This window comes from Nomascus leucogenys, chromosome 5, assembly GCF_006542625.1.
Source record: "Nomascus leucogenys isolate Asia chromosome 5, Asia_NLE_v1, whole genome shotgun sequence".
Taxonomy (NCBI): domain Eukaryota; kingdom Metazoa; phylum Chordata; class Mammalia; order Primates; family Hylobatidae; genus Nomascus; species Nomascus leucogenys.
In genome coordinates this window covers 49,072,454-49,086,239 of record NC_044385.1, presented here as the reverse complement: position 1 = coordinate 49,086,239, position 13,786 = coordinate 49,072,454, and the positions used below count along the sequence as shown (strand labels likewise).

The following is a 13,786-nucleotide window of genomic DNA, read 5'->3' as shown; positions in this document are numbered from 1 at the left end:
TATAATTTAAAATAAGAAACAGAAATCAGCCAGGTTTGCTTTGTTTTTCATATTTTAAAATATAAAACAGCAAATAGAAATCATTTTTAGCCAGGTACAGTGGCTCACGCCTGTAATCCCAGCACTTTGGGAGGCTGATGCGGGTGGTCCACCTGAGGTCAGGAGTTCGAGACCAGCCTGGCCAACATGGCAAAACCTCGTCTCTACTGAAAATACAAAAATTAGCCGGGCATGGTGGCCGGCCCTACTGAAAATACAAAAATTAGCCGGGCATGGTGGCCGGCGCCTGTAGTCCCAGCTACTCAGGAGGCTGAGGCAGGAGAATCACTTGAACACAGGGGATGGAGGTTGCAGTGAGCCGAGATCGCGCCACTGCACTCCAGCCTGGGCGACAGAGTGAGGCTCCAACTGAAAAAAAAAAAAAAAAAAGAAAGAATTTTTAATAATCTAGATTTTAGATAATTATATTCTTAAGAAGAAATGAGACATTCTACTAACTAATGAGTGTATAAACAACTGGCAACATTTTACCGTGTCAGTAATAGGATACACGAAACTTGAAAAACCTTGTGACCACAGCTTTTGGTAATGGTGCTTCATTTTTTAGTTCCTATGAAACGCCTCTGCTTCATAAAATCAGCAGTTGAGACTACTAACAAACTTTCAGGTTTTTTGTTTTTGTTTTTGTTTTGAGACAGAGTCTCCTCTGTCCAGAGACAGGCTGGAGTGCAGTGGTGCGATCTCAGCTCACTGCAACTTCTGCCTCCTGGGTTCAAGCAATTCTCCTGCCTCAGCCTCCCGAGTAGCTAGGACTACAGGCGTGCACCACCACGCCGGTCCAATTTTTGTATTTTTAGTGGAGACGGGTTTTCACCATGTTGGCCAGGCTGGTCTGAAACTCCTGACCTCAAGTGATCCACCCGCCTTGGCCTCCCGAAGTGCTAGGATTACAGGCGTGAGCCACCACACCCAGCCAACTTTCAATTTTTAATGGTAGAGTTCATTAGTCTTAGGCACTACTAGGGCATATAAATGCAAAACTATGTTTAACAGAAATAGACTAGTAATTATAATTTAAATGTTTTAAAATGAACATCACCCAAGTCTCTGGGACCCAAGCAAGTATCCTTAATAAGTAAAGTAGGCCCAAAATAAGACAAGAAGCAGGATCTTGGATAAACTGGACAGTAAAGGGGGTGGTCATCATGCAGCTCCAGCAAATCGTTACTATGCAGGAACGAGGGCTCAGCATGGCCAGATCTCTAATTTCTCAAGAATAGCTGGAAATGTGGAATTTGTTTTCATGTTTTGTGAAATCTCCCTAATTTGAAATGTTGACAACTAATTTTTTTTAAGTTTAAATAGTGCTAAGACAAAATAAAACACATCAGCTTCTGAATATGGCCACTAATTTGCAAACTCTGAAAAGAAACTCCTAAAACGAAGCCTAAGTACTCAGCAAACCCTAATTTTAGATTAGGAATGGTAAACTCTTACGTAACAATATTTGTCAAACTTTGGGGTACACTAGTGATCTTTAAAGTTCTCAAGGCAGACCAGACCCTAGAGCTTTACTGTATTAATGTCACATTTATTTCGTATTCCTTACTAAAGTACCAAAGGTAACTCACTCCTTCCATTCATTTTGATGACATTTTCTCACTGCAGCCAAATGGAAATAGAGTGGATGTCTCAAACATATGCTACTGGTGAGCAGTCTAAGAATCAAAACGGTTCAGAAACCACTGGGAGACAAAAGAAACACACTTTGGAGGCTACTTTACACTTTTGAACAGACCTCAAAGAAAATTAATTAGATGGCAAAATTGCTCTCCATTCTATAATAATCAACCAATGTACAACAGGATGGTAGCAGTGCTATTTGAATTATAATTACAGAGTTAAACAAAAATCTTGTGTTGTACTTTTTGGTATGGACATAGTAGCATTATAGGCATGAATCTTCTGGGAAAATACAGATAGCAACAAGGAGAAAAAACTGCACAAAACTGCTTTTTCACAAAACCTAGGAGAAAAACAAAAATATAAAAATCCCAGGCCAGGTGCGGTGGCTCATGCTTATAATCACAGCACTTTGGCAGACCAGGTGGAAGGACTGCCTGAGGCCAGGAGTTTGAGACCAGTCTGGGCAATTTGGCAAGGCCCCATCTCTACAAAAAAATTAAAATAATTACCCAGGCATAGTGGCACATGCCTGTCATCTTAGCTACTTGGGCTGATGTGGGAAGGATCACTTGAGGCCAGAAGTTTCAGGCTATAGTGAGTTGGAATGCACCATGGTATTCCAGCCTGGGTGACAGAACAAGACCCTGTCTCCAACAACAACAACAAAAAAAGCCAAAAAATTTAAATCTAAAAAATAAAACCACCGAAGTACCTGAGAACAAGGCTGAGATCAAACAAGGCAGACAATCTATGCTGGGGTGGACAGCAGCTTATAGGGAAAGACAGTGTGGCATGTGATGAGGAGGGCCTGACAGTGGCAGATCTCAGAAAGCAACAGCAACAATACCCTTCCATAAGAAAAGGGTTGCCAGGCACGGTGGCTCACGCCTGTAATCCCAGCACTTTGGGAGGCTGAGGCGGGTGGATCACCTGGGGTCAGGAGTTCGAGATCAGCCTGGCCAACATGGTGAAACCCCGACTCTACTAAAAATACAAAAATTAGCCAAGCATGGTGGCAGACGCCTGTACTGCCAGCTACTCCGGAGGCTGAGGAAGAGAATCGCTTGAACCCAGGAGGCAAGAGGTTGCAGTGAGCCAAGATTGCACCACTACACTCCAGCCTGGGCAACAGAGTGAGACTCCATCTCAAAAAAAAAAGGCAGGCGGTGGGGTGGTTTACATTGGCATGCTGGAGCCATGTCCCTCCAATCACAGCTGCAAAGGAAGGAGCGGAAAGTTCAGAATTAGTGGCAAAAGACCTTATAGACTTGTTCTGGTTTAGAGAGGCAGAAGACTTGTGGCAACACGGAGAAACACACCCAGGTGTCATACGTGAAAAAGACTACCTCTGTGGCAGAAATCTGGAAATCTACCCTGGCCCCATCCAAACCTCCTACAAATAACAGATTGAGGAAAATCCAATTCATTAAGTCACAAGGAAAAAAAGGTAACTGGCATGGTACTGACTGAGAGATACTTTAAGAAAAATGATAGCTAATGTACCAACTGTCAAAGTACACTAAAAAAAAAAATTACAATGGAGAAGACAAAAATTATAACTGAATAATTTTGCTTGATTTTAAGAAAATCAGTGAAGCCATCATCACTATGAACAAGACCACAAATAAGAAATACAAGAACTCAAGGGAGAAATGTCTAGATAATAGGAATAGGGAAGCATGAATTGGCAGAACTAAACAAACAAACAAAAAAATAGAAGAATAAACAAAGCCATCACAGAAATGAAGAAGAAACTGATAGGAGAACAAAGAAGAGACATTGCAGAAAACACAGTAAGAGACATGAAAGAAACAAATGAAAAAGTGTTTAAAAGGATTAAAGGCAAAATAACAGATACAAAAGACATACAAAAGGAGATTCAACATACATATAACTTAGGTCTCCAAAAAGGAAAACCAAAACAATGAGACAAAGTAAATATTTAAAGATATTATTAAAGAAAACTTTCCTGAAATGAAAATACATTTGAATCTAAATATTAAAAAGGCACACATGTACCAGTAAGAATTGAGCTAAACAGTCAATACCACTATATCCTAATAAAGTTACTAGATATGAGAGATAAAGGGAGAATCCCTTTGGGCAGACAGGCAAAAAGACCAAGTCAATAATAGGAAAAAATTCAATCTGGCTTCATATAACATTTAATGCCAGAAGATGTTTGTATAATACCTGTAAGATACTCAAAAAAATAAAGTGTGAGGCAAGGACTTTGTAACCTGCTAAGTTATCCTTCAAGCATAAAGCAACGGGCTGGGCGTGGTGGCTCACACCTGTAATCCTAGCACTTTCGGAGGCTGAGGCAGGCAGATCACCTGAGGCCAGGGGTTCAAGACCAGCCTGGCCAACATGGCAAAACTCCATCTCTACTAAAAATACAAAAATTAGCCGGGTGTGGTGGTGCATGCCTGTAATCCCAGCTAATCGGGAGGCTGAGGCAGGACAACTGCTTGAACCCAAGAGGCGGAGGTTCCTGAGTAAGTGAGCTGAGAACACACCACTGCACTCCAGCCTGGGCAACAGAGTGAGACTCCGTCTCAAAAAAACAAAAAACGTATAAAGCAACAGAAGACAAATTCTGAAAATGTTGTAAGAATAATATCCTCATCTTGTTCCCCTGAGCCCTTATTGAGAAACTGCTAGAGAATATACTTCAGCCAACCAAAGAATGACTCTGCACGAAGTACCTGGGTGAACATTACATTTAACTAAAGAATTAAGACAAAAACAGATGGAAATGAAGTTGATAAAATAGAATGTAAATATTATAGGCTATAACACTGTATAAACTCAAATAACATAAATTGAAAGAAGGGAGAAAGCAGAGAGAAGTATAATAAGCTTACTGATTACCTTGATGTAATAGCTGGGAGTCAGTGTATAGTCTTAAAGCTCAAGTAGTAGAAGCATAAGCATACATAATAGCACAGATGTATATGCTATTTTAAATAAACATTACTGACTAAGATTGGGTGAGGAAGAAGAGAAAGGGGAAGACAGAAGGATTAAAAAGAGTTTTACCTTTGGTCATAGAAGAGAATGAATGGCTACTATCAATAGAGAACTAAGAATATTAAAGTAATAAGACAGAAATACAAACCTTCCTAAACATCAGAACTGAAAAGCAAAGAAAAAGATACTACGCAGTGAAAGACTTAACATTCATATGTATATATAAATAGAAAACATAAAATACAATGGCAGAACCATGACAAATTTTTGACATATGAATAAATATAAATATGGATTCAACTCATATTAACAGAGATTTTCAAATTCACTCACATAGCAAAACCTAACTCCATGCTATATACTAGAGACACATCTAAATCAAAGCAAATTATAAAAATTGGAGTTTGAAAACAAAAGGATTGGCAAAGATATGCTAGGCAAATGTAAACAAAAATAAACCAAAAAGTATTTTACCCAGCTCTTTCTGACTCCAGAACTTGAGGTCTTACTACAAACACTACAAATACTGCCCCCTGAGCTTCTGTAATAGTCTATGTGAAGGTGTGTGCATGCATGATTATATATATTTCAAAATAAGTATCTAAAATAAATTATTCAATTATAAACTATACTTGAAATAAGAACAGACATCAAATTTGTAGTACCACCAAATTGCTGAGTTTAAAGCATTTAGTAATATTTACCTTTAATTACTTACCACAGGGATGGAGAAGAACAAAAATATTTCCTTCCATGATACATTTTCCATAGAAAAATCAAAACACTGTACTGAAAACTCTTCTCCTGGATTTATGTCAAGATCAGTCGTCAGCCAGGCGCAGTGACTCACACCTGTAATCTGACCACTTTGGGAGGCTGAGGCGGGTGGATCACTTGAGGTCAGGAGTTCGAGACCAGCCTGGCAAACATGGTGAAACCCCATCTCTACTAAACATACAAAAAATTAGCCAGGCATGGTGGTACACGCCTGTAATCCCAGCTACTCGGGAGGCTGAGACAGGAGAATCGCTTGAACCCAAGAGGTGGACGTTGCAGTGGGCCAAGATCATGCCATTGCACTCCAGTCTGGGTGACAGAGCAAAAAATAAATAAATAAAAAAAATCAGTTGTCAACCTAACATCATGCAGTAACTCCTCCCTCTGATGACAATCTACTTTCAGGCACCCAAAACCAAAAATTCCAGTGGAGTTTTTGTTCTCCACATGAGTAGAGAGCCTTAAGGAAGTCAGATTTTATGAAATTTCCATTATACTACAACATTTCCATTGAAGCACCAAGTTTTTAACCTCTTGAAGAAATCTATAGCGATATTACTTTCAGATGTTTAAGAGTTGTATCTTCAGAAAGAGATTTCATGCCTCAAAAGCAAAAGGGCATATGGGTAGTAAAAATTAAGAAACACTCTAGGAACATTATCTAAAGGTCAATATTGGCTCTTCAAATACAAAAATCAACTGGTGGCAACATCAATCCAGTTAATGCTTCTGGGGAAGTAACTGTGAAACCTCTTTCAATTTCAGCATCTATAACAAAAGGAGAAGTGATAACAGTACCACCCTGATAAAATTATTGTGAGCATTAAGTGACTGAAGCACTTTGGTCACTGCCTGGTTTATTTTTCAATAAATCTTAGCTAATATCATCACCACGAAGATACATATTGCATCTCTTAAATGAATTATAATTACTAAGAATTCAAAGGAATTCAAATTCCTTCAAAGCCTCTCCCTAAGTCCCCTATTCCCTCCCTGTCACCACCTACCACCGATGCTAGATCAGGAGCCCCTCCTTTTTACCTCCCCTTGTACCCCTGTATATTTTCATTGTTGGTGCAGTCTCCCAACCAAGGCTGCTGTGAGCTCCTTAAAGTCACTGATTACGTCTTGTGCCTATGAGGTACCTCCAGGGTACCTGTTCCCACAGATAACTGAAGTTCAATAAAGGTGTATTAAACTAGTAAATATGGCCAGGCATGGTGGCTCATTCCTATAATCCCAGCATTTTCGGAGGTCAAGGAAGGAGCAGCCCTTGAAACCAGGAGTTCAAAACCAGCCTGGGCAACAGCAAGATCTCATCCCTGCAAAAACTGTTTTTAAAATTAGCCAAGCATGGTGATGCACACTTATAGTCACAGCTACTTGAAAGGCTGAGGCAGGAGAATCGCTTTTGAGTCCAGGAGTTCAAGGCTGCAGTGAGCTAGGATCTAGCCATCACACTCTAGCCTGGGCAATAGAGTGAGAATCTCTCTCTCAAAAAAAAAAAATTTAACAAATGTGGTATTGTAAGAGATTATATATATTAAACATGATGTGATTCAAGGTTTCATATTTTGTGGACTGCAATGACCTTGATAATACACCTTTCAGGAAGGTAGGCAGCTAGGGAATCTCAGAACCAGGAAAGGAAAAAGAGAACATTTAGCCCGGTGCAGTGGCTCACCATGCCTGTAATCCCAGCACTGTGGGAGCCAAGGCAGGCGGATCACTTGAGGTCAGGAGTTCAAGACCAGCCTGGCCAACATGGTGAAACCTTGTCTCTACTAACAGTACAAAATTACCCAGGCACGGTGGTGGATACCTGTAATCCCAGCTACTCGGGAGGCTGACGCATGAGAATCACTTGAACCTGGGAGAGAGAGGTTGCCGTGAGCCAAGACTGTGCCACTGTACTCCAGGCTTGGCAATAGAGTGAGACTGTCTCATAAAAAAATAAAAAAAGATCATTCAAGAACTAGACATTTATTGAATACTCTGTGAGCATCAGGTAACAAATCAGGCCCTAGGGTTATAAGGAAGATCCATCCAGTGGGCCCAGAGTAGGTAAGGATCTCACCCCTACCAGTGAAAACAGATTTAAAGTTAAAGCTAGACCACTGACTCCCAGAGTTTTCCAAAATCCCAGTGCTCTTTCCACTAGAACAATGCCTCTCAAATGTTGACTGCACTCATAGTACAAAACACATTCTGAAGCACCACTCAGTATAAACACATGCATTTCTGATATATTCTATTGAATTCTATTTTATTTCACATTCTTAAAATGTTCATCTTCACATACTAAATTGGTTTTATGGCTCGAAGGTTACAAGATATTGCTCTCGAAATACATTTTTGAAACTTTCTGTAGAATTTCAAAGTCAGAAATAATTCCTAAAAATTATTTTGTCACACAATGAATATGTATCCCTCCCCGAAAAGCAGGACACTATCAAATAATCACATAACCCAGAAAAACATGGCAGCTGTGTCAGTTAGGGAGTAGGAGGTAACTAAACGTAATCTCCATCAGCTTTCCCTAAAGCCCCCCCAAATAATGCCCAATTTAAGGAAAACTGTTTGCTACGTAAAAACAGCTTGGCAAGTCCCCTGGCACCCTAGCTCCCTTCCAGCCAGACTTTGGCCCATGACTCTCTCTCATCCTATATAAAAATAAAAATTCTGGAGTTTCTATTAACAATAAATATTTTTTAAGTATTTCATGCACAGTTTTTTTTTTGAGACAGGTCTCTGTCGCCCAGATTGGAGTGCAGTGGCATGATCACAGCTCACTGTAACCTCGAACTCCTGGGCTCATGTGATTCTCCCACCTCAGCTTCCCAAGTTGTTGAGATTACAGGCATAAGCCACTGTGCCTGGCTGAGACTTTAATTAAATGTGTTTGGATGACAATTCCTTTATTAAAATAAGTAAATGAAAATAAAAATAAACTATTTTAAATAAATCGAATACATTTTGTTTGGTATGAAACCTTTCTCTGAAATTTGCCAATCATCACTTAAACTCCGGGGGGTGGGGTACTGATTTATCCGAGATCCAAATAAAGCATGCAGAAGTGGATCATTAGTTAAGCTAGTATCTCTTTTGGTTTGCCCTTGAAATATTAAGACAAAGGCAATATAAAACGTTTCCTCAACATGAGATATCTGTACAGCACTTCCTACTAAAGAAAATGTAAAAACAGGCCAGGTGCGGTGGCTCATGCCTGTAATCCCAGAACTCTGGGAGGCCAACGTGGGCAGATCACAAGGTCAGGAGTTCAAGACCAGCCTGGCTAACATAGTGAAACCCCCATCTCTACTAAAAACACAAAAATTTGCTGGGTGTGGTGGCATACGCCTGTAGTCCCAGCTACTCAGGAGGCTGAGGCAGGAGAATCGCTTGAACCCGGGAGATGGAGGTTGCAGTGAGCTGAGACTGCGCCATTGCACTCTGGCCTGGGCAACAGAGCATTTCTTTTTCTCAAAAAAAAAAAAAAAAGGAAAATGTGAAAACAACAATCATTACTACTTTAGTAGCAAGCTGGGGATGAACAAACCCCAGTGTCTTCAGAGTACTTTTTAAAATGTGTAACTTAAAGTCAAACACAGACCAGAAAATCCCTTTTCCATCTTCTGTGTCTACAGACAGTTCCTCAGCTCTGAGAACACAAACTAAAGTACAAGAATGTTCATTTAAGTTCTTGGGCTTACTGGCCTCACCATTCCTCATCCAAGAAGCATGTATGAATTTAAAGGGCTCATTTTTGTGATGAGTTAAGAGACAGTTTAATAAAACTTTAATAAATCTTCTTGTCTTTCATAAAAGAAATCTGTTTAGAACTAAGGAAAGATTTTTTAATAAAAATAAAATTTAGTTTTCCTAAGAAAAGAAAATCATGCTTACTATATCAGCTTTGTCCAATAGTACTTGCTGTGATGATAGAAGTGTTCTGTATCTGCACTGTCCATACAGTAGCCACTAGCCACCTAGTACTGAGCACTCGAAATGTGATTGGTGTGACTGAGGAGCTAAATGCTAAATTTTATTTCATTTTAATTAATTTAAATTTAAACAGTGACATGCAGCCAGCGGCTACTATATGGGGCTGTGTAGGTTAGATAATCGGCATAAGTCCTCATCAGCAGGGCTGAATAATTCACTCATATTACATGGAATGTCATAATTTGGAAAAAAAAAAATATATATATATATTCCATACCAATATACCAATATTCAGTTTTTAGCTTCCTAATTAGTATCTAAGGTTTCCTCATAAGTGGTTTCTCAACAAAGTTTTGGCAATTTTTATTCTAAAACATGAACATACTTAATCTGTTGAGCAGAATTCCTTTGGCAATGTTCAATTTTCCATCTGTGAAACTTGGGCATAGGGAAAAAAGAACTTCTTCACAAGCCCACCCTCCTATTGATGTAAAGGGAAGAAGTGAAATATATTATCTAAAGAAAGGCTAATATAACCCCTGAGATTATTTTATGGGTACACCTGTTCATCAACCTCTGCTTAGATGTGCTTCTTTAAACTCAGCTGAGGCTTTCAACCAAATTCATTCCTATATTTGTTTGACTTCTTGACTATTTTCTGTTATGATCAGACTATGACTAGGCCCTCTGAAATCAAGTATTCTACCTATAGGAAAACCTTTTAAAATATATACATTAAAACAGTCTATATTTAAATGAGACAAACTGATCAAATTGTCAAAATTCAGTGGCCTGAGGAAGAGCAGACGCTTCAGAGACTAAAATATGCAGATCATGCCAAGACCACATTCCAAGCATGTGGCAAAAGAAATTACACAGTTCTATAGTCAGCAAGGAAGAGATACCCCAAGAAAATATGCTTTAAAATACATTGCAGCTATGCTATGGCCATAGGACAACTAACTTGGACTTCAAGCAGCACCACTGCACTCCTAATCTCAAGGTCAATGCCAAATTAATTTTACCTTCCCACCATGCTAACAATTAAATACACTATACACAAGCACAAACGTTTCAGTAATTTCATTGTTAAGCAGAATGAACTTCTAGAATGGGTTTCTCAAAATACTATAAGCTAATTTAAAACAAGCAAACTTGAGTATACTATACAAGAATAAAGCCCCTAGTACCATATAACATATATTTGGGAACGCTCAAACTATACCAAGCCAAGCAACTAAGACAGCAGTGTAAGCATTCAGCACCATAGACTAGAACTTCATTTTTTCTCTACCGCTGCTATTGCTACCACCAAGTCCTAAAAAAGGGCTAGAAGAAGCTCACCTACTATATCCAAAAAGCACTGGAATCTCAACAAGACAGATGACAAGGAAGCAATGCATACACTATCCCAGGGGCTTCAGCTCTTGCATAATAATAAATGCCACTGCCGGAAGGAGAAAAGGCTTCATCTGGGGCAACTGAGAATACTCAGACATAGCAAGAGTCTGTCAGACTCCATAAAAGCTGTATACTATCAGTCCTTCTCTTGCGTGTGTGGATAAAATGTGCAGGTGCAGCCTGGGCAGGAAAGAGGGAGACAGAATTTCAAATGGAGAAGTGCCATACTGCTTGACCCTGGGAGTACCCCTCCTCACTCTGCCAAGCTACGAACTACAGCCTCTACTGACCACAGCATCTGCATGATCTCCAAGGAGCCTGCCTATCAGGTAGGAATTTCTGTGCTAAAAGCCTCCACATCTGACAAGTGCTAAAAACCTCTATGATTTTTTCATTATCTTAATTCTTAAGGGAAAAAAATGAAATAAATAAAATAAACGACACAGAATTTTCACAGCAAGGGCATAAGTTCTTAAAGTATATAAGGTTTATCTCAGAAAATAAACACTTCTCATTTAGTTCTATAAAAGTCCACTTCTGAATAGTGTTACTCTTGCTTCCCCAAATGCAATTTAAAGGCAGAAATCACAATCTATTTAAAGACACTCAGAAGATAAATTAGCTTAACAAAGTTAACTTAATTTTTTATATTTCATACTCTCAGATTTATGAGATAAAATACAGATTCTAATAAACAAAAGAAACATACATAAGAGAAAAGAAAGCCATTTTTGCTTGCTCAAAAGGCTAACAGTACAATATCACATTAAATGATGAAGAAACTTATTAAACTATCTTAGCACAAATATGGTTCCATTGTTTTTCTAAATTTCCAATGTTTATGGGCATCTTCCATGAAGTAGATGAAATATCTTACATCTTCACTTTATAAGCTCTCGAGTCCTATACAATGCACTCCTGAATTCCTCTACCAGAGCTTTTGCAGACCAGTTTTAATAAATGTATGTCAATCGCAATAAAAACACTAAGAAATTTACCAATACATAATTATGAAATTATACTTCTGAAAACATCAGTCTTCCTGGGATTCTGAAGAGAAATCCAATAGAACTGTTTTCTTTTTATTTTTTTGAATAGTGAAGACCTGAAAGCATCCTCAACCCAAAGTGTAATATATATTTAATCATGGTTCGTGACAAATTTTTTCTTATGCATTAAAGAAAAGTGTTCTCACTCTTACCTGTATATCCAGCATACCATCCCCAGGAAGCCACCATTCCTAAAAGCCATTTATACATGATTCCTTCGATATACCAGAACCGCTTACTGTCCAGCACTCGAAGGGGCTGAAGTATAATTACATAGCAGATGTAGGATGGAATAGCAACCAGGTTGTTGACGACCATGAAGGCAAACCTCATCAGTGCTTTCACCAAGAGCCAGCCCAGCCACGGAGCTTCTTCCAAAGTCATAGCCATTCTCACATTGGACTCCGTCCTGTCTTTCTGGGGTGAAAGAAAAATTCACTTAAAAAGGAAAATTCATTAAATATATCGAAACAGTCACCAACATAGAAATCGCCCCCAGCACAAAATAAAAAAGCGAGGGTCGAAGCTTTCCGGGTGTAGTACCTCGGTGATCTCTCAGGGGAAATTCCAGAGGGGGACAGAGAGCGAGGGAGGAGGAGCCGCACAAGGTCAAGGGAGCTGTTCACCGAGGCACGGAGTATGTCACAATATATTTAGCAAATGATAACACAATTCCCATTCAGTAATCGGTGGCCGTCCCCGCACCGTGTCTCACTGCGGTCGTCTATTGGACTTAGAAAAATAGATCCACTCGCTTCAGACACCCTCAGGATCTCCAAACTGAAGACACGAGTGACATGACCGAAGCAGGGTCCTCTCGATCAGATTTCCCAGATACTAAGGACCTCGGTCTCCTCACCACCACGATTCCTGCACACTGATGCATTCCTTTAAAAGGTCTCTGGCTCTAGCGAAGAGTTACCCTCAAAATTCTCATTTGTAGCAATAGGGTTTTTGTTTCCCTTTTTTTTTTTTTTTTTTTAAGAAAAAAATGGGGGGCCTAGAAAAAAAGCTTACAAGGTGAGAGGAAGAAAGTAGGGGGTTATAAGGCGAAAAAGAGGAAGGACAGGAGTAGGGGGAGGGGAGCAAAAGCCAGAAAGAGGTAAAAGCCAAGGAACTGGGGATGAAGAGAATGAGATCTCCGACCAGAGGGCAGGGAAGCGGGGGATGATGAAAGGAGCAGAGAAGAGGCGACCGCAGAGCGGGGGGCCGGTGGAGCCTGCAGCGGTTTCCGCGGAGGTGGAAGGGTCGTGGCGGCGGGCGCGGCCCGCGCTCCGGGCTCACCTCGGCGGGCGCGGACGGCGGGCGGCTGCGGAGCGCGGGGGCGGGTGTCCCCCGCCGAGGGGTCGCGGTCATGGACGCGGCGGCGGCCCAGGCGGCCCGAGGCGCGGCGCGAGCGGGCGCGCTGGCGCCCTACTCCCCTCGTGGCTGCCTGCGGACACAGGGACGGCGGGGACTCAGAGGCCGGACCTGTCACCGGGGCGGGTCCCGGGGAGGCGGGCGGATGCCCCGCGCCCCCGCCTCTTCCCCGGGGCCTACCGCGCCCTCGTCCCTCAGGCCGCTGCCGCCTCCCCGGGCCACGAGACGACGACGCCCCCTTCCCCGCCCCCAGCGCCTCCCCTGGCCCGGCTCCGCTGCCGCTCCGGGGCCTGCGACCGCCGAGCCGGGGGTTACCTCGGGCTGGCCGGGCCCCGGCCGGGGCTTTGGAAGTCAGAGGAGCCGGAAGAATGCATGGCCGGCGGCGGGGCCGGCGGAAGAAGGCAGCGGCGGGGCCCTGCCCCGCTCCGGCTGTGGCGCGGCCCGCGCCCGTTCCCCGGCGGCGCCGAGACTCGGTCCCCAAGGGCCCGGCCGGGTTCGCTGGGACTGGCGGGGAGGGGCGGCGGGAGGAAGCGGCGGGAGTCGGGACTGCGGCGGAGCCGCCCCCACAGCGCCCTCTAATGAAAGCGCGGCCGCCG

At 41.8% G+C, this 13,786-nt stretch overlaps 1 protein-coding gene across 3 annotated transcripts in view; it reads right to left on the bottom strand.

The window, feature by feature from the left end:
* LPGAT1 (lysophosphatidylglycerol acyltransferase 1) overlaps window positions 1-13,770 on the bottom strand; it is a 92,902-nt gene extending 79,132 nt beyond the window's left edge. The window contains exons 1-3 of one of the 3 annotated variants that reach the window (XM_030813049.1): window positions 13,506-13,770; window positions 13,116-13,263; window positions 11,984-12,248 (exon numbers count right to left, since the gene is read on the bottom strand). In XM_030813049.1, coding sequence (XP_030668909.1) covers window positions 11,984-12,248; window positions 13,116-13,187 — 337 coding nt within the window. In that variant the 5' untranslated portion in view covers window positions 13,188-13,263; window positions 13,506-13,770. Of the gene's footprint in view, window positions 1-11,983; window positions 12,249-12,374; window positions 13,264-13,505 lie in introns of those variants that run through there. The other 2 variants (XM_030813050.1, XM_012506814.2) reach the window with 2 other exon arrangements.
* Window positions 13,771-13,786: the final 16 nt, after the last annotated feature.